Genomic DNA, 27,004 nt, shown 5'->3' on the forward strand with positions numbered 1-27,004 from the left:
GGGCTTGACGTCTGTGGTGAAGGGCACTGGAACCCAGGGCCCACTCGTTTTCCATGTCTGTAACTCTATGCATGCAGGATTCTGCATTGGGTAGTGAAAACTAAAGTTCTTTAGGGAGTTAGAGTTCATTGAGCAAATGAAAAGTAATTTTTAAAGATAGATTTTGGGGGGGCGTGGCTTGGAGCCATGATGGTCGGATCAGCTCCGTAAGAGCTCCCGGCTTAAGCCATGCATCCAACCGTAATGCTCTGGTGAAAGGGTGTCCCTGATTTATCCTGACGGCGCACCTGATGCCTAAAGCGATGAGGCAGAGAGGGGTCTAACCTTCAGCACCCCACGACGTCTGGTACCCGGGGTTTATCGAGCTTGAAGTGGAACCGGGGGCAGAGTTAGCCCGCTTCCAAAATGGCGGGCATCATCACAAGGCTCGCCTGACAGCAACGGGACGCATTGAGGCGAAAGCGGCCCCTGAGCGGGGTAACTACTGGCCCGATTTGAGAGGTGTCTCCATCGTAGCACCTGGGAGGAGGCGAGCACTGGCAATTCCGAACGAGGTGCCCTAGCCGGACCAGCGAACTGGTGTTGTCCCTCAGCGGTGGCTGAGCCGGACCCGATGCTGCACACCACTGTGGAGCCATCGAGCGGACTGGGCGCAGACACACCAGAAGAACTCCAGGGTGACTAGCTGAATCAACGGTAGCACACCAGAGCACGGAGGGACTACCGCTGTCACGAAGGGATCGGAGTGGCAAGCAGCACCCATCTCAGTCCGCAGCTTTCCCAGGGAGCCGACAGAAGCCTGCATAGCACACTGTGCTGAGGAGGTGAGAGGTGGGAGAGACCTGCAGTGACCCAACCCCCCTGCAGTGGGATAGCAAACCCTGGCCATTTGAGAGCCATAGGGGTAGTGGACGCCTGGTAGTCCCCAATGCGGAGGGTGCCGCAGTGGACTCAAGCCTTCACCACATGGCGCACTCCAGCCCTGTGAAGCGATCCACCTCTCCAGCCCATGCATCCGCACCCACTGCCGAAGCAGAGCCAGACTCATACACTGCCCGCAGGACACGGACACTGGGAGCGCAAAGACCTGGGGGACTGGAGGCCTCCAACAGTGCGACGGGTGAGGGGAAGCCCTGGAGCACCCAGCCACCAGCGGCACCCTAGCCCTGGCAGTGCAGCAAACCTGTAAACTGGGATAGAGCCGAGCAGTGGGACTGCTCAACAGCACAAGCGGCCTGTGCACCCACACGGCACCCCCACACCGGAGGCATGGAACACTAACAGTATTCCGTGAGGGGAAAGAGGGCCCCCTGAGGTGGCCACCTACCAGCAAGCCCCGGACCCACACTGCACATTGCATTTTGGCCCAAGGAGCAAGCGGAGACCCCACTTCAACGACACTGAGTCCAGGGTAAACCAGCGGCCATACTTAAGCCTACCAGACAACAGCGCAAACGACAGCAGCCAGGAGAAGGATAACCTGGCCACCCCCCTGAGCGACTGGCCCACTGGGCTGGACCTGCACATCCGTACCTGTCCGGCTCCAGCAGGGAAGATCTAGCCGAACTCTCCCTGACGGGGTCTTGTGCCAGCAACACGCAGAGTCACAGGGGAATCACGGATCCCCCTGCTCACCGGAGTGACCCACAGCCCGGGAGGCACGCCGCTTGCTGATGGTCCCTGGCCCAGAACATCTGCACTAGCACCACAGGGAGGAGCGATATCCAGGGAGTCCCCAGGGGAAAGCAGCCTTCTAACACCTGCGGGTCTCCCAACCGAGGGGCGCCCTACTAAAGGCAGCCAGGCACACTCGGACACAACTCCCCCTGTCCGGGGCCTGAGAGTGAACGCCCACCTAACTTTCGCCTCCGTAACCCCAGCTCGCTGCACTCCAGTCCACGCGACAGCCCGGACCTCACCATGGCTAAATAGTCAACCAAACAAGCGGACATTTCAACCCTGCTATCCACCCCTGCACCGGATAGATCCAGAAGAGGAGACCGCCTGGAGCCAGGAGAAACAATCGCCGAGAGCATGCAAGCGGAATCACTCCGGGAAGCCCCAACCCAGACAGTCACGAAATAGGACCTCCAGGACCTTCTGGCAGCATTAACCAAGGAACTCCAGAGGGGCACTGAAGAGGTGAAGGGCACCATCACGGTCCTGGAGGCGAGAGTGGGGGAACTGGAGACAGGGACAACGGAGGTTGAAACAACCATATGTGAGCACAGCTATGAGATCGAGAAGGGAGCGGACAGGCTAGCCGTGTTAGAAGCCAGGTGTGAAGCCCTTGAACTCAAACAGGAGGACTCAGACAACCGCTCTTGCCGCAATAATATACGCCTGAGAGGAACCCCCATATCCATCCCAGAGGCAGACTTGAAGTGTTACGTGAGCGTCCTCTTTCGCTTTATCCTGACTCTACCAGCGACTTCCCCCTGGTGCTCGACAGGGTCCACCGAACCAGAGTTAGATCCAACTCCTCGGCCCCGCCAGATGTCCTCGCTAGACTACACTATTTCAAAGTCAAGAAAGAAATCATGTTGGAGGCGAGAAATTCTCTGCGAATACTGTTCAGAGATGTCTCCATCTCCCTATACCAAGATCTTGCCTCAATCACACTTCTGAAAAGGAAATCACTGAAACCAGTCACTGAATGGCTGAGGGAGAAAGGCACACGGGACCACTGGGGCTTCCCCACAGCCCTAATCTTCACCTGGAACGGGAGCATCCGCCACATACACAAAGTGCACGAAGCGGAGAGACTGCTGAACCCAGAAGACGCTCCCTCAGAACAGGAAGAACCACAGGACCCCAGCGAGTTGAGAGGCGGCGCTGGAGAATCAGGGGTCCCCCCCTCAGAAGCAAACGGCCAAGTAAAGATGGCTAATGCGGGGCGATACCTGTGCCCCAAACCCTCGGATCCAACAAGCACCACCAAGCTCCAGATGCCAGCCACGACCGCTGGCCACATATTGCACTCCCGAAGCAAGACGACACTCTAATCTTAGACTCAGTTTTCATCGCCATACAGCAGAGTCCTAAGTGCCTCATCCTCAGCAGGATGCGTTGGCCCAGCCGGAGTCCCCGTTGGTTGAAGGCTGGCCCAAACGACCAGGTTTTGTTACATTAGGAGAGAAGAGGGGTGGACACCGAAAGGGGCACAAATCACCAAGACAGGGCCCAACCCAAACAACGGCCGCCCACACGGGCCGGTGGAACATGGAACATAATAGCACCCACCATCCGCATCCAGATAACCCCAAAATGGGTTCACCCATAAAAAATCTGACTATGATCACCTAGAATGTCCAGGGCTTAAATTCCCCCAGGAAACAGAAGTCTGTGGAACACCGCCTAGCCCAACTGGAAGCAGATATAGTCTTCCTACAAGAAACCCACCTCTTGGCCGCGGATGAGCAACGTATCAAATACCAAAGATTCCCTAAAAGATATTTCGCATCCTCTGGACAGAAGGGAGGAGGGGTGGTGATTGTCATGACCCTTGCCCCTGGCCCTCACTGACAAGTCAGCCTTCCAGTTAGGGCCAGGTCAAAGGCCTTCAAACCTCATCCAAGATTCTCTTGGAGTCAGTCGTGGCGCCTTTGGCGCCAGTTGCATAACCATCATGAAGACCAAAATTAAATGGGATATTTACTTGGGACTATTTAACTTGGGGGGGGGGGTTCTGCCAACATGGAGGCACACACATAGCTCAGATACAAGGAACTGAGCTATGCAGTCTAGTCTTTTGGATGTGGCAGGCCTGGGACTATTTTACCTGGACTACTTTACCTGAGACTATTTAAACCACACCCAAACAGCAGAACATGCTTTGCGTTATTCTACTGTGGGCAGCGTAAGGCTCACCTTGTCCAGTTCTTTGATGCCAGCTTACCTGAAACCAAGGACCTGCAGAGAGAGAAAGAACACTACGAAACTTACCTGGAACAGTATCCTGTCTTCAATCCATTGCCGACTTCAGTTCCACTCACCTGAAGGTACGAACTCCATCATCCGGCACTGCATGCATCCTGGAATACTATAACCTGGAAAGAGGAGAAAGAAAGACAGCATTAGAAAGCCACACAATTCTTACCTGGGTAGTCATCTCCTGGTCAGTATTATTGCTGGAACATTACAGCGCTCGGCGAGGAACATCACAACCTGCAAGGAGAGAACAGACACAGGTTAGCAATATAAAAGGCGAAACAGCGCTGCACATCGTGCATTACTCACCGGACAGCATTGCGCCCACCGCGCTTTCGCCTACCGGCCAATGCTCATCTTCAAACTGCATCACAACACCAAAATACTGTTCCATACCTAAAAGGAAAGAAGCAAGACATTATTATTCGAACTAAGAGGAACATACGAACTGCATATAAAGACTGTAAAGAAGCAAACCTACGGAGTCTCAGCAGGCCTGGATTCCCACAGGGGGGCTTGCACCAGTTAAGTAACTTGGTCACTGCTCGCCCCCCACATCTACGTGCCCCTGCCACGAGGAGCAGGACGGAGAATCCACCTTTTACAATATTAAGGTGAGGAGAAGGCCCAAGGGGGAGGAAGGAGTTGAGGCCAAGGGAGGTGGGAAAACATAAAGGCAATCTGGTATTGAATCCAGCTCTCCTATATTGCAGACCCATCTTTAACCAGAGGCCTTACCAAGAGACCGGGAGAGGGTTCGAGAGTGCAAATCATCCAACCAGGGCTGGGTGGCGTCCCCGTGGATACCAGGTGAGCGTAACAGCGATCTTGCTCAGCCAATCAGATTCTGTCAAGGGTCACAGTCAAGCAGGACCCCGAGGGAAGGTTTTTGCTATTCAGGGGCCTCCTGGTTGAACTCCCAATAACTATCATATCGATTTATTGCCCAAATGAGGCCCAGGAGTGCTTCCTGCGCAGGACTCTCCCAGTGATAATGTCTTTCACAGAAAGGCAAACTGGTATTTGTAGGCGACTTCAACCGCACCCCGGACCCAACTACGGACGAAACCTACCGCCCACAGGAACAGACTTCTCAAAGGCACTTGGGCTTGCAGAATTTCTGAGAGAGACGGGAACGGTGGACACCTGATAACACCTTCTTCTCGCATGTCCACAGGGGCCTCTCAAAAATAGACCTCCTACTCGTATCAAGTGTGTTGTTTCCCTGCATCACGGACATCCACATAGGGCTAAGGGTAATCTCCGACCTTGCCCCAGTTATTGTACAGCTCCAGACAGAGGGTCTACCAACACCGTGGCAAAGGACCTGGAAGCTGCTGGACTATCTCCTCGTGGACATAGCAGACAGCCAGGAACTATCGGAAGCTCTAATCAACTATTTTACAGAGAAATTAGGCAAAGGACCCACAGAGGCTACGGTATGGGACGCCATGAAGCCAGTGATTCGAGGGGTGGCCATGAACTGCTCAGCGGCACACAGGCGCAGACACCAGCTCCGACTAGAAGAATTGGAACCAGAGGTGGCACAGAAAGAAGCAAACCACAAATAGCGCCAATTGACAAGGTCATGGAATGAGCTACGCAAAGCTAAAGTAATCCTGGAAATGCACCTGGCAGACCGAACAGCCCGAGCTTTAAACAGCAACAAAGCCAACCGCCCAAGCACAAGTTCAAGAAAGTACACACCACAAACAACGTCACAGTCCTATGGGATCGAAATGGGATTCCCTGCTGCTCGTACCCCGAAAAGCTAACCATCATGACCAAGCACCACAGGAACGTGATGTCCGGGAAGCCCACAGAGGCGGTAGCACACGCCATCTACCTGCGAACATTCCCAAGACTGCCCCACCATCCGCAGATAGGCACCCTACAAGACTCCATATCCCCGGAGGAGGTGTGGGAAGTGATCCGCTCGATAAAGAACGTGGCCCCAGGCCCCGACAGATTGCCTGCACCCTTTTTCAACTCCTTCCTGGAAACGCGCTCTACCACCCCCTCCATGGAGGAATCAATCGCAATCCTGATCCCGAAACCCAGATAAAACCCAGAACTCTGCTCGTCATACCGCCCCATCGCCTTGATCAATGTGGACTCCAAAACCTTTTCGAAGCTATTAGCACGCAGGCTCGCCAGACTCCTCCCAGACCTCATCCACCCTGACCAAACGGCTTCATCCCCGGCCGCAACACCCTGGACAACATCAGGCACATCTTAAACATCATCGAGACGGCCAACAGAACTGGAGGGGAACTAGCAATGGTATCGCTCGACGCACATAAGGCGTTCGACATGCTGGACTGGGGCTACATAGGAGAGACACTGCAACACTACCGACTGGCCTGAAATTTCGGAAATGGACAATGGCAAATTATCAACACCCCACCACAAACTTGAGAATAGAGTTCATATGGGGCGTGTCTGTACCCTCACCATCTTGGCGACGCCCCCATGTCCTCTTTTGAAAGACTGTGGGACTAAATTGATGAAGAAATGCCTCTAGTTTAAGAGCGCCATCTTTCACCTGTGCCAAGTGGGTGAAGACATCAAGAGCACCCAGACTTAACTTTCTGCAGAGGCCTTCCTCTTTCTCTGGTTGTGCGTCTCTCCAACCATCCCTGAGATTTGCCTACCAGTAATGGCCTACCTGGTCCTGCCAGCTGTAATTAGTACCTTGGTGCATATGTGACCACTTGGTGCTTCCACTCTTAGATGAATATGATATGATATGGCATTTATAACGCACCTAAACACAAATGTTTCAAGGCGCGACGAGGCAAGGGAGGGGGAACAGAGGGAAGACAGACAGCGATTCTTCTAGGTCAGGTGTCATTCAGATTGCGCAGGTGCATAGAAAAGGGGAAGGGGAGAGTGCGAGGGGAAGTGGGAGGGGACAGTGCAGTAAAAGGATAATAGAATAGATAACAATAAGTAAAGTATGGCCAGCAGCTGGAAGTGCAAGGATAAAGGGTAAGTGCAGACCTCAAGTGTCAAGTGCTGGTAAAGGGACTGTAGTGATACAGAAAAAACAGTCCTCAAGTGTGGGGTTGCAAGGAAGGCAGTGCAGGTGTGCAACTGGCGGAGAGGGGACCTGGGCCCGAGATCAGAGGGTGGCCAGGTAGCCAGTTCAAGGTCAGTTTCAGCCAGGAAATCAGCAGGGGAGAGGAGAAGAGAAAGCAGATGCAAAGAGAAAGGTTTTGAGGTGCTTCCAGAACCGGAGATGGTTCTCCTCAAGTTTCAGGGGGGGGCAGGAAGGCTATTCCAGAGGGAGGCCTCATCTGAAAAAAAAGATCTACCACCAACTCGTTTCTTGGAGAAGCGACTGACCCTGAGGGAGTTGGAGGCAGAAGAGCGAAGAGCTTAAGAAGGAAGATATTTAGGAAGAGAGTGTGACTAATAGCGTATATTATTGAATATGGTGTAATCATGTGTGTACCACCAAAGCCACCCCTTAGATACACCCCACCCATTGGCACGGTCAGTAGAATCGCAGACCACATGCAGATTACATCATTGCCATTGCATGGTGACATCATTGCAGGCGCCACTGATGCAGCATTTCTGTACTGACAGGCATAGCAGCACTAGGTAAGGAGGTGTCTGAACAGATTTCATATTCATTCATTAATTTATTTTGTCATTTGTTATAGCGCCTTTCACCATAATTATGAATGGTCCCAACATGCTTTTGGTGGAACGTCCTCAGAGGGACCAGAATCCAAAGGTTTGGGAGAATCTGGGAGGTGCTATAATGTGCATGTGCATTTCAGCCATTAAAGTTATGTGACGGGTGTGTGGCCTGGCTGGAGGCTAATGTTGGTGTTGCCCTGTGATCTCCACAGCCCTAAGAAAAGAGATCCGTATGAAGCCTCTCACCCGGCCACCACGGTACTGATTACCGAGGAGCGGGTACCAAACCACTAAGGCATGGATGGACTGGCTTTTGGAAGTTATTGACCATACAAGAGTCTTCAATCCAGCTGCGACACGAAGCTCGCACTCTACAGGCCACAGCCTTGTCAATATGGCCACTGTGAACATGATTGCGGAGCAGATCTCTTGGGCGCACTGAGCCTGGCGAGAGTCTATGTCATGCCTCTGCCATCGCTGGCTCTGTGCTTTGGATTTTGTGTGGCCGCAGGATGCACTAACTGAGTTCCCTGAAGCCTGTGCGGGGCTCCTCCTAGTGTACCAGCATCCCTGCTGATCTATTCACTGCCTATAGCCTTTCAACTTCCCATGACGTGCAGTGGAGCCAATTGTAGGAGGCGGCAGGGACCGCTTTCTAATGGTACGCCGGTCCCTCGACGGATCATACTCTTCACATGAGTTTCCTTAGGCATGGAGCAACTGTGAATGGGCTTGAGCGGAAACACGACCAGCAGAAATACAGCACTTCTGGCCTCACTGGATCACTGCTCCTCAGCTCGGCGTTCACTGCAGGTATTCAGGAGGCAGGAGTAGATCTCTGGGAGGAGTTTAATATTTGCAGTGCTAACCCTGCACTGGGCCCCCTGTCCTCCTAAGGGATGAGCTACTTACCTGCAATGGTGGTGAATATTGATGAACACCTCACATAGCTTGTGAGGGTTGCATTAAGCGATACAGGATCCCTGCAAGCACTCCTTTGGGCGTCAGACACTTGTGTAACCCACTCCATATAGACCCTTGGGCTGGAAGTGTTTCTGCGCCATACGGCCCCCCAGCTCGTTGTTGACAGTACAATTTGGGCAGTCATATAGAATTACAGCTTAATGGTGGTATTTCCCCTGACAACCCAGTGGGTGTTTGCCACTGTGTTTGGAGTATTAATTGGATGCAGTTCCCACATCTTGCACATTAAACTTGCAGTCATTGACCTGACCATGCAGTTCGGCAAGACTAAGGATAAGACAGCCAGGCATTGCATCATGCCTGAAACATAAGACATGCATCAGGCCTAAAAACAAAGGGCTTTGCTTCATGCCATTGACTTGTGAAAGACACCAACATATACAAAATATTCATGCTCAGGCAGGTTTTATTCAGGTCCCATCGATGAATCCTGCAGGAGCAGATGAAGAGTCCTCCAGACCCCTTTTCCGGTCCACCCAGCAGTCTTTTGCTTCCAACTATAGAGCTGACCAGGCCAGGGGGAAAGGGGAAGAGGATAAAATAACAAAATATCAGGTCTCCTCCGATAGCCTCTAACTTCAGAACCCCTCAGTTTCAGGAAACCTGCAATAGATGCATCTAATGGTTAAATGTCGCCAATTTCAGTGTTAACTCCCTTAAATTTGAATCCCTTCTTTCCAAGATTACGTGATTACCTCTGCCCCAAGCCTAGAGGCCACTCATGGATGAAGGATGTTTATTATTTAGACTCTGCTCACTGCTACAGTTCTTTTTCTTAGTTGCTTTAACTTGTGTTACACAATTCCTTTGTCACTTAACTTTTAACATGTGTTCTTATTAAGCTGACTATCACTCTCACTGTTCACCTTAGAGTTGGTAGAGATCTTTTAATAAATGTGTTCTCCTTTAGTCTCTCAGGTCTATTATCTTGTTCCTCAGCTTGACCTTAACTTTCTTTCTCAGTTTCACGAGAGAAAATGAAATCCTTAATGGTGCTGCGGTATTCGTTACTTCACTTATCTCGCTGCGTGTTTACAAACAAGCACAAACTTACTTTCACTCTTGAAAAACACCTGAGAATCGACGCCTCTACATCTGCCTCAATGTTCCCATACTGCGCAGCTTGCTAGGATTCATCAGAACATTAGTCGCTGTCTTTCTCTCACTAACGTAATGACGCTGAGATGCGTCTTCAGGTTTTCCTCGAACGCACAATCAAACAAAAGCTCTGCACACTCGTAATAATATTCTCCAAGCTATTTACAATAGGCAGCCGATCACACGTGCATGGCTTCCTCAACATGAACGCCTCTTTCAACCACAGCTGGACGCGTGCTCGATCCGCCTCACGTTTCCTTTTGCTAATAACTTTTACAATACAAGTTCAACAAGAAAACATTAGCTTCAACATGAAACAGTCTTATGATTGTTGTGTACTCTTCCCATTAGGCAGTTTCTTGTGAGAAACACAGTGCATTTCTTATTCCATAACATGTCATTCCAAACCTTGCATTTTCTTTTTTAATTTCAGAAGTCACTTATCTGATTTTTCATTCACTGATTTTCTCTGTCAGTAGATTCCTTGAAACTTGTTCCTGACTTCTGCTAACGTCTGTTTCTTTATATTTTCTCTGGAGCCTCATGTTGCTGTGACTTTCCTTGGGCTTGACTTGAAACAAAGGCAGTTTAGAACCTTTTTAGGGATTCAAAACTACCTCACAATGATCACTGGACCAATCATTCCTGTTCTGCTAGGCCACCACCGTGTATTGGGACAATTCCTGCTACCTGAACAGTATAGTTAAGAAAAAGAACAGACTGAAGCCCACACAAAGGCAAAATGATAGGGACTTGCATCCTCTTAGTACTGCACTGCTTGTCTCATGCCCTGACCCTCCTTATAACTGATACTCAATGGGAACCTGACCGTTTTAATCATTAGTCAAGTGTGTTAGGTTGTCCTTGCATTCCTTCATGTAAGCTGGTTAGTTCTTAATGCTCACAATCAAAAAGGAAAACAGCACTTAGCTTACCATGCAGTCTGTGTTCTCGTTGCTGTCTGTGTGAGTTACTCGGGTCGCACTGTATGCAAGCTGTTGTAGGTGAGCCTGAAGAATAAGGTCACAATCCGAAAAGGCTGTTGATTGTTCTGTATACAGCGTCTACTCAGACCTTTTCTGTCTTCTTAAAAACATTGTTCTTTAGCTCAAGCAAACTACGACCTGCTAGTTCAAGATCTTGATTGAAAGGCAGTTTGTAACTGTCCTCAGAATTCCACAATGCCTCACTGGTGGACTTCAGCCAATCAGTCTTATGATGGTTCTCCTCCATCTTGGAAAGGGATAGGCCCGCCTTCTTAAAAGAACTTAAGTTATGTAAAAAATCTGTTTCAACCCCCATTCACTCCATCCAATCCCAAACATCCACATAGAGCGTAAGTCCTCACTAAAATCTCTATACCCCCTTGGTCACAAACCATCCTCCCACCTTATGAATGACCTAGGCACTATCCCAACACACCTCCTTCGAAGGAACCTGATGTAGTGGAACATCAAGGGACAGAGTGGGCTGGGATTTGAGGAGGAGGAGCAGCAGAGAGGATGAGAAGGAGAAAGAGTTAACATCCGAGGGGCAGAGGAAAATGAGAAACCGAGAAAGAGTGTAGGTGGAGAAGGAGTTCAGAGCATGACAGAATATCAAGTAGGAGAGAAAGAGAGAAGCAGGAAGGTGGAGAGGTGGGGCAAGATCAGGAAGGAGAACAAAATAAAGAGGAGGAACAACCTAAAGAGAGAGTGCCACGTGGTCAAGTGATCTTCGCAAACAACACAAACCAGAGATAATATTTACAAAGGTGGGCAAACTTGGATTCAATTTAAACAGTGGGTCAAAATGACAATCTCTCTGTTTGCTTAGAGTTCAAAGTAAATGTCTCTCTCAAAGTATCTTGTCGTTCACTGGTGTCATTCACAGTGGCTTGGGCAAACAGCTGGATGGCTGGTCTTCCGGCTTTCCCCATTTTCATAGTTGGGTTGTAGGTTGTTCCACTTGGTCCCCGGTTACTGAGTAAGGTAATACACAACTCCCTGTTCTTAATTGCTCTGGGCCAATGGCACCACAGGGCCACACATACCCCTAAGCACATGCCCAGAACCTGAGAGAGGGTCACTCAACTCAAAAAGGGAAAACACTAAGGAGGAAATGGACTTTGGTGCATTGGTGTTATTACAAAAAATACAAATACGCTTTATTAAACATATCACACTGAACGTTTAAAATCACTATAACAATACACATCATATATGAGACCAGCATACAAAACATAAATGATAAGAGGATAAATGAAAAAGGCAAACAAAGAATCAGGTGGAGCTTCAATAGAACCACATTTGTCTCACTGCATATGTGGGTGTTTACATCAACATATAGCTTTTGGAAAATGAAACCTGAAATATTCAATCAATACCACAATCATATTGTTCTAACCCTATATGTTTCGGTCACAAGTACTCTAAGTGTAGGACCTTCCTAAGGGGTACCAAAACGATGTCCATTGATGGCCATAACAAGTTAATGTTCTATTCTCAAGATCTGAACAAGGACACCTTCAGACAGTCATCTTTAATCCTCTGTTTTGAAGTTCCTCTATTCCCAAACTCCAGTATTCTTAATCCAAGTGTTGCAACCAAATTCCACGGAGAACTCCCTTCCAATCCATCAGAAATAGTGATGGAATAACCAAAATGAATAAGGGCCTCCCCAGTGTGGTGCAATCTCACGTTGCCGGCACTGAGCTGTATGTTGATATCTCTGTACACCTACCACGTCTCCTTTGCCAAGAGCACAATAACCCTGGAAGCACAGCCTCACACATTCCACACTTACTTAAGCTGCCCCAAAGCTTGGTGTCTTACAAGTCGTTGCAGACAAACAAATCCTGCTCATGATTACAACTCAATTCCTTCAAATTCCTGCCAGGTCAGACGTTCTACAGGCTATAATAGGTTCCTCATGCAACTCTCTCACCAGGGGTCTTGTCCTAGAGGCCTCCCGTCTATTTTCACTTTCCACCTTGCCGCCCTGATGTCTGCTTATACCTACCAGACCTTCTATTGAAGTCTCACACTCTCCCAATCACAACTTGCTGCCTTCTGTTGCTCTTCCCCCATCTCACTCATACACCCCAAAGATGTAGGCAGTGTACATCCATCTTATTTCTCTATTCATTGACTCTTCCTGTCTTCCGTCAACCCCCTTCCTCTTCTGATCCTCCTTTCAACCGATCTTTAGATTTTTCTTTCAGCACCTCTTCTGTTACCACTTCTTTGTTGGCTCTTCCTATAAACATCTCCTTTATAGATCTTTCTATCACCACCACTGCCTTGACTCCTCTAACCACCTCTTCACTCTGTCAGCCACCACCTATTCCTTTCTCCAACTACCTGAAAAGTCACGTTTCCAAGTCTCCAAACACTCACACCTATGCTCTTCCTGTCTCAGGTTTTATAGGCAAGTGTTTCCTATCTTGGGGCTGGGCCACTCCTTACGGCCTATACATTTGTGCGATTATTTCTCCCTTCATAGGATTGGCTGTTCCCTAGTTGTTTTTATAATTTCAGGTATTTCTACTTTACTAATGTGAGTCTCACAGGCTGCAACCAAGTCTGTAAACTGCTCGTCTGCCATCTTGAATCTTAATCACATTTGCACATGTGACATGTATTTTGGAATGCAAGCACTGCTTTGCTCAAGCAGAGCTGATACCGCTCAAGGTGCACCTCTCCCACTCCTGTCTTTACCGAATGCTACACTGGCAAGCCCCAATATTACTTCCTGATTTAAAGATTCCACAGAACTCTTGCTTTTGAAGTCGGGTTGTGTAACCCTCTGCACTATGTCTTTGAAAGGGCCATTTGGTACAGTGGGGAGACGCTGCTTCCTGGCCCAGCTGTTATTGGGGTGACCTGGAGATCCTCCCATATGATCCTTGGCAGCTCCAACACTGAGCAGGCAGCACCACCTGTCCCCAATGGATACCTTTGCACACCCCCAGGTGTGTAATGATATCATGTACCGGGGAAAGTATCACAAAGGGCAGTAAGAGAGGGGGCTGTTCTGGATGCAAGCTCCTGAAGAGGATGCTGGCTTGGTAGAGGAGCTGCAACCATGGATATCCTGCTATTAACCCAGGGGTCTAAATTGAAAGATTTTTGAATTCAAAGATTCATATGCCTGATGCCTGTTCCAAATTCAGACAAGCCAAGAAAGAAGTGCTAGGCACATACACCCCACATAATGTAATTGACTTTGTCTTGCCCACTGGAAAGGCAGAGCTTAAGGGAGAGGAAGAAAGACTGTAGCTGAAGATTCTATAGAGAAGCCAACTCGTTTGTTGGCAGCCCACCAGCTGAACTCGGTTTAACCTTATCACATATTTTCTGTTGGTACCTTAGATCCTGGCTTCATTGTATCATTCATGAGGGCACAGAATATATATGGGCAAACGGCTTTGTGTAGATGGGATATTTTGCTATTCCACCTTCTCTCTTGAGTGGAGTCTTACCAATGTGGAATTTCTGTGCACGTATGCGTATGAAGAGCACACATGAGGTAACACTGTATGTCATAATGTTTGACGATTCTGAAGAGATTTAGATCTCTCTAATTGTGCGGCTTGTGCCATGACATTATGCGCCATCTAAGACCAGATGCAATCAGTCTGTGTACATTTGCAGTTGGACGGTGGGTGGGTTTGACGAAGACCATGGTGTATGATTTTGTCCATTCTCACTGTGTGCAACCATGGGGTATTGCACACCACGTGGATATACGAGACATTATCAAATTATTCATGCAGTTAAGTATCATCACAAGCCCTAGGCATGTTGATTTACCAAATGCATGTAGTATACCCTCATATTCTCACTGCTGTGTGTATGCCTGACAGAAAGAGCCCAATGGTGGAGTGGGGTAAAGGTGAGGCTATTTCTCCAGGCTACTTCCTATTCTTTAGAATGAGGGTGTTTCAGTTGATTAGAAATTGATTGATTTAATGTGAGACTTAACTGTATACGGCACAGACGGAAGCCAAAAACCTCAGTATGTGTGTAGGACAAATCATGTACAGAAGCCCTCACTAAGCTGGGCAGATTCTATTTGAACAGGAAGATTTTAAGAGCCTTTCGGAACCAGTACAGTGTATGGCAGGACCTAATCTCCACAGGTAGCTCATTCCATAATTTGGGTCGATAGACTCCAAATCTCCTATCACCTCCAGAGACATGGGATACTCATTAGTAGCTTATCCCCTGAGCGTAATACCCTTACAGGTTAGTATCGGCAGACTTTGGCACTGAGGTACTCCGGGGCCAGCCCATTAACACATTTAAAGATTAACAGGCCACTTTAAATGTATTCAATCCTCGACTGCCAACCAGTACAAAGTTCTGCGGAATGGGGAGGCCTGTTCCCTTTTACCCAACCGGCCCACCAGCCTCACTGCAGCATTCTGGGCCTTCTGTGGCCTGTGTATTTGCTTGGCCGGTATACCTGCTATCAAAGTGTTACAATAATCCAGGTGGATGTTTGTCATAGCCCCCACAACAGCTGCGTGATCTTACGCCGGTAGGTATGGTCACAGAACATCCGCAGAGAGTAGTACACTGCCTTAACCTTAGCTCTTACCTGGCTTCACTTCCTAGATTCTGCTGCCACACATAGCACAAATTCTTGATTTTTGAGGCAAATTGTAGCATCTCGCCAAGGATGCTCGGGGTAAAGGATTCCTTGGCATTCAAAACTTGCTGCTTGGGAAGCAAAATAATCTTGGTTTTTGCTGCATTAAGCTGCAGCTGATTGTTGGCCATCCATCTGTCAATGTCTGCCAAACACTGAAATTAAATTTGTACTAAGCGCAGTGAGTTAGTCTCTGCTGAGATCTTTGTTCAACATGAGGGTCACAGATTCAAAAACCTCTAGGGCTGGCTCAGCCTTTTATCCTTCTGAAGATTATAACTTGAGTACCATTAAATTGAACACTAATATCGCCTGTTATTTACAGTGCTCAGAAGTGGCCATGACTGCAATAACAAGTGATCTCTAAAACCAAGTTATTGTTATTTTATAATTACCATTATCTTCTTGTGAACTTTGAGAAAGAACATCACACTCTGTACTGCTTGGAAACGGTGGGCTGCAGTTGTAATTCTGGTCCTGTTTCATGTATACTTGCTATGAGAAAGCAACATATTGGCTATTATGAGCTAATAAGCTGGTAAACAGCATTGAAGTGTGAACGGCACGTTTAATTTTTTGAGAAATAAATGTTGATCTTCTCTTCTGTCTAGGATGTGGTGCTGATGCGGGCTCTCAGAGACATGAATCTTCCCAAATTTGTGTATGAAGATGTTCCGCTTTTCCTGGGTCTGATTTCCGACTTGTTCCCTGGACTTGACTGCCCTCGAGTTCGCTACCCCAATTTTAATGATGCTGTGGAAGGTGCTCTAGCAGACAACGGATACATCCTCTTATCAGTGCAGGTCAGAAATCCTGATATTAAACCAGGGTCTACTTTCTTACTCTTAACAATGTATAATAGTGTGTACATTATACTGAATGCATCCAATATACAATAGCGAAACATACCCAGTAGAACCCTCTATGTTCATTTGTCTCATTATGTTGTTAGCCATGTGTGTCATGCACTGCCCAGATTAACCTTAGAGAGACTTGCTATTAACATTTCTACAATCACATCAGTAGAGGTGGGCATGCATATACTGATGGCACAAAGATGACTATTACAATGAAAAATCGCATATCAATGAAGATAACATTTTCTTAACATTCAGATCGACCTATGTTTTGTGGATCGGGGAGTCCAGATGATAAATTCAACTTATTGCTCAGGTCTGACGTCTGTGAACAAATAAATGACATTTCCTGCGAAAGGCTTAATGAAAGAGTATGGTCGGGGCAGACGTGCCTGCTGTAGGCTCCGTCACATGACATCCAAAAAACCCTGAAGTGCAGCTTTATTTTACATTTTAATACCTCTACAGCGCAATTAAGCTCCCTAAGCTACAGCGTCTGTGCATCAATGAACCAGACAGGAGCCATGTTGCGCCCCGGGAAGATGGTGGCACCTAAATGGTGCTAGGGGCTCGAGTAGTGGCTTGCGCAAGGTCCAGTGGGCCGCTGCAATACATATTGGAGCGAGTCTCGTGCCTGGAGATCTGGGTCTCATTGGACCATTTATGTGCAGTGTTCCGGGGTGCAAACGACCAAAAGTCAGTGGTGGCGGCAGAATGTGCAGTGGCCACAGCAGTGGTGGGGGCACTCTTCCGTGCGATGAACCAGGCTTCAGTACACTGCGGACCCAGCGATTGAGTGCCTCTCCATCCCCCTCCTCGGGGCTCTGAATTCACTGAAACGCACCGACAGGATGGTCCGTGCCTCCTAGGGGTTGCATGCATGGATGGAGCCAGAGAGCTGCTGATGCAGATGGGCTTAGTCAACCCAGCCTTGGAGGTACAGTGTGAGCTGGGAGTGCACTTATGGACTGGTGGAAGCCCGGTTCCATGGGGCAGCTGAGGGTGAAAGAGGGCACTCTTCCCGGTCCAATAAACTGTCAACACTGTACCCAAAGGCATACAGGGCACATCCAACCCGTAATTATAAGAATTGTCTAAATATACACAAGGCATACCTCCTCCATTGATTATTGAAGGGATTTCAGGTCCCTCGATGCTGCCTCTGTGCTGGGGCCATTATCCCAAAGAAGGAACTAACCCCTCAATTCATTGTAGCCATACCTCTTTCACTGCTGATTTAAGAGCTACTGGAAGGTCCATGGGTCCCCCGACGCTGCCTATAAGCCGGGGCCACAGCCCAATGAATTCACTGCCCTTATATACATGGAAGTCATATCTCCTCCGCCACTCCTGATGCAGTGGCCACATTAGCGAATCTGGAGGCAGTTGAAGTGCCTCCGGGCCCCTCAACGATTTTCAGGACCAGTGGCCATACTCCTTCTGGTTAAGCTATTTACATTACAGGGAATCCGAGCTGGTTGGTGACATTAGCACAGTAGCTGGATATGGGGCTCTGTGGAGTGTGCTCTAGGATCCCACCCTCAGGGTGACAGGTGGGTGCCTCCTGGGCCAGTTATTAGATATTCAACATTAAGATCCTGGGTCGGTTGAAAATACTGGGGCACTCATTCTGACTCTGGGGTCCCGATTTGCAGTTCTTTTTTAAACTTAATTTTATTAGCATTTTTTTAAGAGATCCAGACATTGTCAATGAGACACACTTCCAGGTAAAAAAACACATTACACTAATAACAATCCAGATCCCCCTCCCCCTATTTTAACTCAACTTTTTGTTCAATGGCGCAAAGTACCCCAGACAATGTCTCATTTCCGAAGGTTATTCTCGTGTCTGTATGTGGTCGCTTACTGCTCCCCTCCAGGGCCCTCTTCCCCTACTCCCTCCTCATCCCACACCTCCCCGCGACATCTGGTACACTCATTTGATTAGACTACATGGCTGCTTTCCTCTAGCCCCCATTTAAACAGTAGGGCTGACCGCTCCAACCTATCGTTCACCACAGCCGTGAGCTTTTCCATTATCATCATATTATGTACTTTCTCTACCCAAACCTCTTTCGTGGGGAGCGTGTCCTGTTTCCACCACTGGGCTATGGCCAATCTCCCGGCTCTTAACATGGCTTCCCACATCTTCGGTAACCTCTACCCTTCCCTATCTTTGTACGGGTGCCCTAGTAGCAGCTGCAGCGGTCTAGAGCCAACCTTATCCCCTTCACCTCTTCCATCTAACTCATCACCTCTTTCTAAAAAACATGCACCTTGGGGGGAACCGCCACTAAATGTGCGCTAAGGTTCCCCGCTGTCCACATCCCCTTGGGCAATAAGGGGACACTCCCTGAAACTTTTTGACAATTTCACCGGGTCCCTGTGCCATCCCATTAGCATTTAGAAATTGTGCTCTATCGTGGAGTTGAACAGCCCTCCCTGGAAGACCACTCTGTATATTTGTGACCATTCCTCCTCAGAGATCACCTCCCCTACCAGTTCCACCCAATACCTCTGGAAAGTTTGCCTCCCCTGTAAACAGGTTCCATTCATCGCCTTGTATAGTCTGGAGAGTATTCCATTTCGCGAGACTGACTGGTCCAGTACCTTTTCCACCGATGTCAGTTCCCTAGACACCCCTTCTAAGCATTTAGGGTCTGTCAGCATGCCTTTAATGCAGAGGTAATATAAAATTGTGATGGAGTCCCCTCCCAGCGTTCCCCGCACCTTACCCCATTCCAGGAAGCACCCACCCTCGAAGAGTTGTCCCGCTCTTCCCAGACCTGCTTCTGAACACTTCTGTGAATGCAGGAAAGCCTGTCGCCCCAACTCAAATGGGGGACCCCATATTGAGGACATTGGTGAGGGCCATGATGTAAACCCTTGTGTCTCACTTGAGCCCCTCCAGACTGACCACAAGACTCCCAGCGTTGGGTGGGACCTCATGTGCTCCGGGATTAATCGTAGCAGGCCCCAGAAGTAGTCTCTAACCTTCAGAGGGTGCGCTACCAGATCCTCTAGGTAGGTCCAGTACGTCCTCAGATCCTTCCCCATGTGTTCGAACATCCTCCTGATTTGTGCCGCCTGATAGTATTTTCTGGTGTCCGGGAACCCGAATCCCTGCTGTCTCTCGGAAGGGTTAGCATTGCCATTTTCACTCTTGGGGTCTTGTTCCCCCATATAAATCTGCAGAGCTCTACTGTGACCTCACTGAAAAACGTATCTGGGAGGCGATTCGGAATTGCTGTAAACAGGTATAACAGCCTGGGTAGTACATTCATTTTTATTGAGGTTATCCTGCCATACCATGTCAGTATCAATGGGCCCCATCGGTTCATGTTTGCCGATAGCTGCGTGCGGAAGGGCTCATAATTAGCCATCACCATATCACCCAACTCCCTTGTCACCCATATGCCCAGGTATCATACTTTTTTCTTTGGACCTTCATTCCCATGTAACTTCTTTTTGTACCTAAGAGCAGGCTCTGTGCCAGTAGCTGCAGGATGTCTGACTTCCACATTAATTTTGAGCTCCGAAAGGAGACCATATTCATCTATCTGAGACATTAGTGCTGCGAGAGAGACTTGAATATTCGTGAGGTAAGCCAATACATCATCTGCGAATTGTGAGATTTTACATTCCAGTTCTCCTCCCACAATACCCCTGATCTTGTCATTCATCCGTATTGCAATTGCTAGCAGCTCCATTGCGAGGGCATACAGCAACGGGGAGAAGGGGCACCCCTGCCTGGTGCCTATCGTGAGCTCAAAGGTCTCCGTAAGCCCCCGTTTATCCGCACTCGTTTCCTGGGCCTATTATATAGCTCTGTTACCCATTTCAGGAAGTTTGCCCATATCCCCAACTTCCCCAGGACCTTCATCATGAAGGGCCACTCAACCCTATCAAAGGCCTTCTCTGAATCCAAAGTCACCAGGCATGCGTCCAGCCCTCCCCTTTGTGTCCCATGGATCAGGTTGATGGTCTTCCTAATATTATCTGACCCTTGCCTTCCCTTGATAAAACCCACCTGGTCCCCATGCCCTAGCATCAGAATTTTCTCCTCCAGTCTTGTTCCCAAGATTTTTGCCTGTATCTTCACATCACTGTTAAGGAGGGAAATTGGCCTATAGGAGGTGCATCTGGTCTGATCCTTCCCTTCTTTTGGGATCGCAACTATTATATTATTTGCCCTTTAAGCAAGCATTGAATGCCTTTGCTAGATGTGGCACCAGCAGGAATCGGTATAATTTATAGAATTTTATGGTGAATTCATCTTCCCCTGGAGCTAACCCAGTTTTCATTCCCGCAATTGCCTTCACAACTTTCTCTGCACTAATGGGGTTATCTAAATTTTCAGCTATCTCATTTGGGAGCCCAGGGATTGGTAGCTTTTTCCAAAAATTCTCAATTTGGGTCTCCTCCCCCACCCACTCAGACGAGTAAAGGGCTCTATATAGTTTTCTACAAACTCGCTCCCTATACTCTGGGCGTCGTGTAGGAGACGGTCCTCCTCCGTCCTTATAGCCGCTATGGTTCTCTTCCTTTCCTCTTCCCTCAGCCTCCATGCCAGGATCCTATCTGCCCGGTATCCCCTCTCATGATATTTTTGTTTTAGGAACAGGAGTTTTTTTTCCATTTCCGGCATCAGTAAAGCTTTTAATTGGGTCTTATATTTTCAGAGTTCTTTCGCCTTTGCGGGTGACAAATATTGCCCATGAGTGCCTCCTTCTCCTTCCTGAGTCAATTTTTCTCAGAGCCTATTCTCATCAGAGTCCCTCTCATGGTAGCTTTGAAACCGTCCCAGACAGGTTGGATTTTCACCTCCCCCGTGTCGTTGAATAGGAAGTTCCTGCTGCACCTCTTTGTCCTTAAGCAGAAAGTCATTGCATCTCCAGTCCCCCCTGAGCGTTCCCAGATTCCCTGTATCGACTATAATTCTGAACATATCGTGGTCTGACCACAGGATCGGTGCTATTTGGGATTGTAGCACCTGATCTCTCAGGCTTTTGTCCACCAGGAACAAGTCTATTCGCGAGAAGTAGTTGTGGGCCGCTGGGTAGTAGGTGAATGGCCGGTCACCTGCAGGCCCCGAAACGGAGGGAGTCATACAGAACCAGGACCTTGTTGACCCCTTTAAAACGTTTCGATTCACTTGGGTTGGGCTTATTCAATCCTTCCCCCCTCATCCTCTTCCGGTCCCCCTGCGGGTCCAACACCATATTGAAGTCTCCACCCACCACTAGCTGACCTTCAGTGAATTGAATTCATTTATCTCAAACTTTCTCCCATGAGTCACATTGCTGTGCATTTGGGGCATAAATTGAGCCAATTGTGAACTTGGGTCCGTGCAAAAGACCCTTCACCAACATATATCTCCCATTGGGGTCGGCCAGTACCTCTTCCACCATAAAGCTCTGCCTGGACGAGACAAGGATTGCAACCAAATGCCTCTTTGTGACATTGGCGGCCATAAACACTTCCCCCACCTCCTGGGAACGTAATCGGGGTTCCCCTCTCTTTTTCCAATGCGTTTCTTCTAGGCACATCCAATCAAGCTTGGCCCTCTTGAACTCACGTATTTCCAGTGATCTTTTGGAGGGTGAGTTAAGGCACCGGACGTTAAGGGAGCCTATCCGCATATCACCTAAGCCAGACATCTTCTTTTCCCCTTGCAACCCATCTTTTCCCCTCTTTCCTGAGACACAGCCACTTGCAGGAGCCTTTGAACTGTGTCTCTGTACCACACCATTGATTTAAAACGTTAACTTCTGTAACCCTGAACCCACTCCCCCCCTGTCCTTTCCACCCCTCCCCCCCTGGCATCCAACCCCATCTGGAACCATCTCCCCTGACGAGATTAAATCACTGTGGCTGTGACCTCACAGTGTGCCTCACTAGTTAGTATTGGTCCCTGGGTCCGTGGGCCCCAACGCTGTCACTCTCTCTCGTTGCTGTCTTGGCTTTTAAGGAATCCTCGAGGCCGCTGGGGGATTGTAGTAAGAGAGGGGGCCCTTACACTGTCACCTCTCGTTCCTTCCTCAGTTTTACTGGAGGCTGAATATGGCCAGCTCCTGGCTACTTTACTTGGTTTCCGCATCCCCCTCAGCAGGCTCCTCCCTGGCCGATCTGTTTAGCTGTACTCGCGCCCCACTAAACATGCAGAGGTGAGGGGTGGGTGGGTGTCTGTGCTCCAGTCTGGTCCTCCTCCCCCGCTACGTCTTCACCCTCTCCACTCCACATTGAGGCTTTTTCTCGGTGGGTCAGGACCTGGCTGTGGAACCTCTCTGAGGCCGGCGCATGCCCCAGGAATGAGCCTGGGGGCCCCACCTCTGCCAATCCCTCCCCTATCCTGCCTTTGATATTTTTCCCTGGGCCCGAGTGTGGGGGAGTGTTTTCCCTGGGCCGCCCAGGCCAAGTCCCAGTCAAAGAAGGTCGGTGATTGATTCAGAGCCTGCTTCTCCCCTGAGGCTCAAGTCTGCAGGCTCTCCTTTTCCTCTCTACCACTGCATCCCCCACTGCCTGCTTTACTTTCCTTCAGCTGCAGACTGTGTTGGAGGTTTGGTAGGGTGGGGGTGGGTGGCCCCCTACTCTTCACCTAGTGACTGACTTTCCCCCTCCAGGGGCCTGTATCCTGGGTTCCTGTAGTGGGGGAAGGGGGCTCCGCGAGGTTCGCATGGCCGTGGCACTGCTCCTCTCCTCCCTACCATCTGCTGCTCAGCTTCCGCGGCTAAGAGTTCACCGCGGCGGGCCCACTTCCATAGTCTCCTCAGGTGAGGGATATACCTCTCCCATGCTTGCTGGCACTCCAGGAAGTGCCGGCCGCCCAGATGGCATTGGGGTTTGGGGGAACGACCTTAAGTCTGCTACAGTCTTCCGCTGCTGCCTCCCGCAGCGTGGATCCAGCCCCTGCACTGCCGCCACACACAATGGAGGGGGCCTCTCCCCAACACGCCGGCTGCCCCGCTGGTAGATGGGACGGGGAGGTTCCGCCGAGCACACTTCACTTCCTGGGATCAGTCTACCACGGCGCGGGCACAGGGAGGTCTACCTTCCCAGTCCATTTGGATCCTCTGTGCCTCTTTTGCCTGGTTCAACCTTCCACGTGTGTCTCTCTCCACCGGCCCTGATCCCGACGTGCAGTACTTTTGGTTTCGGAGATAGCTTTGTCTGATGGATCTGCACAACGCCGAGTCGTATTCCTCCACTCTTCCGCCCTCAGGTGCCCCTGATAGGCATCTTCTTGGGGGTAACACTTGCCAGAAGGGGGGCTCCAAAGTGGGGGCTCAGTCCACTTTTACTGGGGCTAAAGCGGGAGCTCTACGCCGCTGCTGCTTTCATCGGCGCGCCCCCTGGTTTTCCCCCCTGATTTGCAGTTCTATAAGTGCTATCAGAAGGAAATACCATGACTGGAACCAGCAAGAAAAGGATCCTCAAGGAGGCCGGTGCAACACTGTATCCTAGGGCACTGATCAACTTTTGCAATAATGGCTAAAGCTGGGGCCAAAGCCAAAGGGGGCAACATCAAATCGTTGTTAGGCATGCCAGATAAGGAGAAGAGTGTGTGAGAGGTCCGTGCTGAGGTCCATTCTCCCCCTCATGGGACTGTCCATGTAAATCCTTCGTTCACTAAGGAAGACATGATTGACATCCTTGCCACCCTGAAACAGGATCTGAAAATGTAGATCAAATCTATGAAAGATACACTTGTCAAGACGGTCGCAGACCTCAACTCTCAGCTACTTGGCCTGGAATCACGAGTGAATGACGTAGAAAAATACAGGTTTTGGGTTGTTTGACCGAAGTGTAATAATTTGCAGCGGAATTGACCGTTGTCAATTTCCCCACGAATCGCTTTTCACTTCTGCCAAACAAACCCAAATATACCTTACACCACCTCTTGCCCCTCCACTACTTACCTGCTTGCTCGCCGCCACTTACCCTGCACCCCTGCGGTGTCAGATCTGTCCCTCTAACGTGGGCCAGATTTGACACCGAAGGGTCCCGTTTTCTTTTTTTTTCTCTGCCCCCTGCCTCCAATGTTGAGGAAGCGGGGGATACCCCTGCAACCCACCAAGCCCAAAAATAACGAACACGAGGAGCGGGGGACACCCCTGCAGCACCCTGGTCCCCATGTTCAGTATTTTAACAAAGATCGAATGGTACGGGCCGAAATCGGTCAAATGTACAATTCAATCGATTTTTAACTATCAAAATGGGTCATTCCAAAAAATACGGTCGGCCAGGCAGAACTATCAAACAGGGTGGTGAGCATTGAGGAGCAGCTAGAATTGATTTAGGCCAACCCAGAGGATCTGGAGAAGAGATTGAGGAGAAACTATGTCCACATTTGTGGAGTGCCTCATCATATACAAGATCAGGACCTGACGGAATAATTATATGACCTGTTCCGATCTTTATTGGATCTCCTGGATACCACATTGCTGGAGCTAGATAGAACAAATTGCATCTACTGTTCAATGCAACAAGGGCGTAACTTACTACCAGATGTACTCACAAGGGTCCATTATTTTCATCTAAAGGAGGAAATCATGATGGCGGCCTGGAAAGAGTTTGTGGAATTCTGGGTTGCAAAGCTTTCTTTGTATCAGGACCTCTTTCACCTCGGACTCTCGCAAATTGGAGGAGTTTACATGCAAATTGGAGGACACTACATCCTGTAATATAAGATACTGCTGGGGCTTTCCTTGTAAACTACGATTTGAATACCAGAACCAACTATATACCTATCACCTCGGAGGAGGTGGCAGCAGAACTGATGGACGATTCCCCAGGTCCTAACTTGAATGATGAGGGGAGAGGAACCGATTCAGGTTTGGAGCCCAGAAGCAGCACCAGGAGACCTCGAAGGAGGAGGAACTCGGTGATGGCTGCACCTGACACTGAGAAGGGCCCGCCCCTAGGTGCCCCGACCGTATAGCATTGAGTACAATATGCATTGCAGCTGGTCTGTTACGAGGTGGTTATTAATACTTTTCGCAGGGTGTCGATTCTAATTTTTGCTTCTATGCGGCCAAGGTTGGCACAAACATGTTATTTACTGTTGCACGGTTTCGTGGTTTGGAGGGGGGTGAAAAGGGTGTCCTGAGGGAATTGTGCCCATTTCAAAGTTATTACAAATGCATGAGGAATTGCTTGTTGTGCTTTGTTGTGATTCTATTGTTAGCTGGGGGGTTATTTTTTATTTATGTTTGGTCACACAAGGGATCTTGGTAATAATGAGTGAACGATTCTACTTTAACAGTACTCTCCCAATCGCCGTTCTGGCTAGCCTGGTTGGTTTGTGGACTAATGGAAAGCATGATGTCATCCCCTGACTTTTTTCTGCCTGACCCTGAATGTGCAGGGTCTTAATTCACCAGTAAAACGTAACGCATTGTTGCATAGGCTCTCCTCTCCGGAAGCTGCCCTGTTTATCTTTTTTTGTTGTTGCAGGAGACCCACCTGCTGTCTGGGGATGAAAGGCGGCTGTCTAGTAGATCATACCCAAGTCTGTATTTCGCCACTAGTGGCCTTAAAAAGTGGGGGGGTTGCCATCATGTTCCGCAGAGGCTTTCCCTTGAGGGTGTTTGGATTCTTGAGAGACAAGGAAGGGAGATTCCTACTGCTTAATACTCTCATGAATGACCGTTACATTAGAAGTCATATATGGTCCGAATGACAAACAGGCGGAGTTCTTGGTGGGATTCTCTGGTACTTTGGCTGAATTCGCACAAGGTGAAATTATCCTAGGGGGGGAATTTAATTGTTATAATCCCGGTTATGGACAAATCATTGGCCCCTACCCTTAATGACAAACAAAAATTCTACGCCATGATGACATTCCTTCGGGAACATTTGTTGATGGAGGCGTGGTGCTTCTTCTATCCCGGAGAAAGGGATTCTACCTTCTATTTGGCTGTTCATAAAGGCTTGTCTAGGCTGGATATGTTTTTGGTTTCCAACACTTTTTTCCCAGCAGTTAAGGGGATAGACATTCTACAGAAGGCTCTGTCAGATTACTCCCCCCTTAGACTAGCACTAGACTCGGTCCAAACCACCCAGCAGCATAGGCTCCTGTGGAGTCTTAATGATACTATAAGGACTGATATAGCCCTGAGGGCCCACATAGAAGAAGCTATAAGGAATTATTTCCATGATAATGACAGTGGGGAACTGGACTCTAGGATAATATGGGATGCGGGCAAGGCGGTTCTTGCGGGGTCATTATTGAACAGTCAGTAGCTTGGGGGAAGGCCCATAAACCGCAACAAGCCATGCTGGAAGGAGTAGTGCAACATAAAGAGAGGAAACATATAGAGAAAGGTAGTTGGCAGTGCCTACGAGACCTCAGGATATCCCAGCAGACCTTAGTGGCACACCTGATGGGGAAAGCCACCCAATCAATACTTCGGACAAAGCAATTCTTTTACTCTAGAGGGAATAAAGCTAAAAAATTGTTGCCAGCCAAATTAAAGAAAATGGCCACTCGCAATTATATGGGGGCATTGAGGGACTCGGAGGGGAAAGAGGTTATTACAGAGAAGGGGAAAATACAGGTCCTAGAGAACTTCTTTCTCAGGAATTCTGCCCCACACCAGGGGAACCACTCTCACATTCGTGATTTTTTTCAACGGGTACAGCTTTCCCGGGTTCCTGAAGAGGTTAGAGAGGCACTAGAAGGGGAGATAACAATGCAAGAAGTATTCCAAATAATTCAATCCCTCCCAACAGGCAAAGCCCCCGGCCCAGATGGATTCACGAACAAGTTTTACAAAACATTTGCAAGCTCTCTTACACCGCACCCCACTAAACTCTTTAACTCTTTCTAAAGGTCGGGGAAGGTGTTG

At 49.0% G+C, this 27,004-nt stretch overlaps 1 protein-coding gene across 1 annotated transcript in view; it reads left to right on the plus strand.

Moving 5' to 3' along the window:
* Positions 1 to 27,004, plus strand: part of DNAH10 (dynein axonemal heavy chain 10) — a 2,725,177-nt gene that overhangs the window by 1,489,229 nt on the left and 1,208,944 nt on the right. Inside the window, exon 37 of the mRNA XM_069619694.1 lies at positions 15,909 to 16,100. Coding sequence (XP_069475795.1) covers positions 15,909 to 16,100 — 192 coding nt within the window. The remainder of the gene's footprint in view (positions 1 to 15,908; positions 16,101 to 27,004) is intronic.

This window comes from Ambystoma mexicanum, chromosome 10 (assembly GCF_040938575.1).
Source record: "Ambystoma mexicanum isolate Mex_15411 chromosome 10, UKY_AmexF1_1, whole genome shotgun sequence".
Taxonomy (NCBI): Eukaryota; Metazoa; Chordata; class Amphibia; order Caudata; family Ambystomatidae; genus Ambystoma; species Ambystoma mexicanum.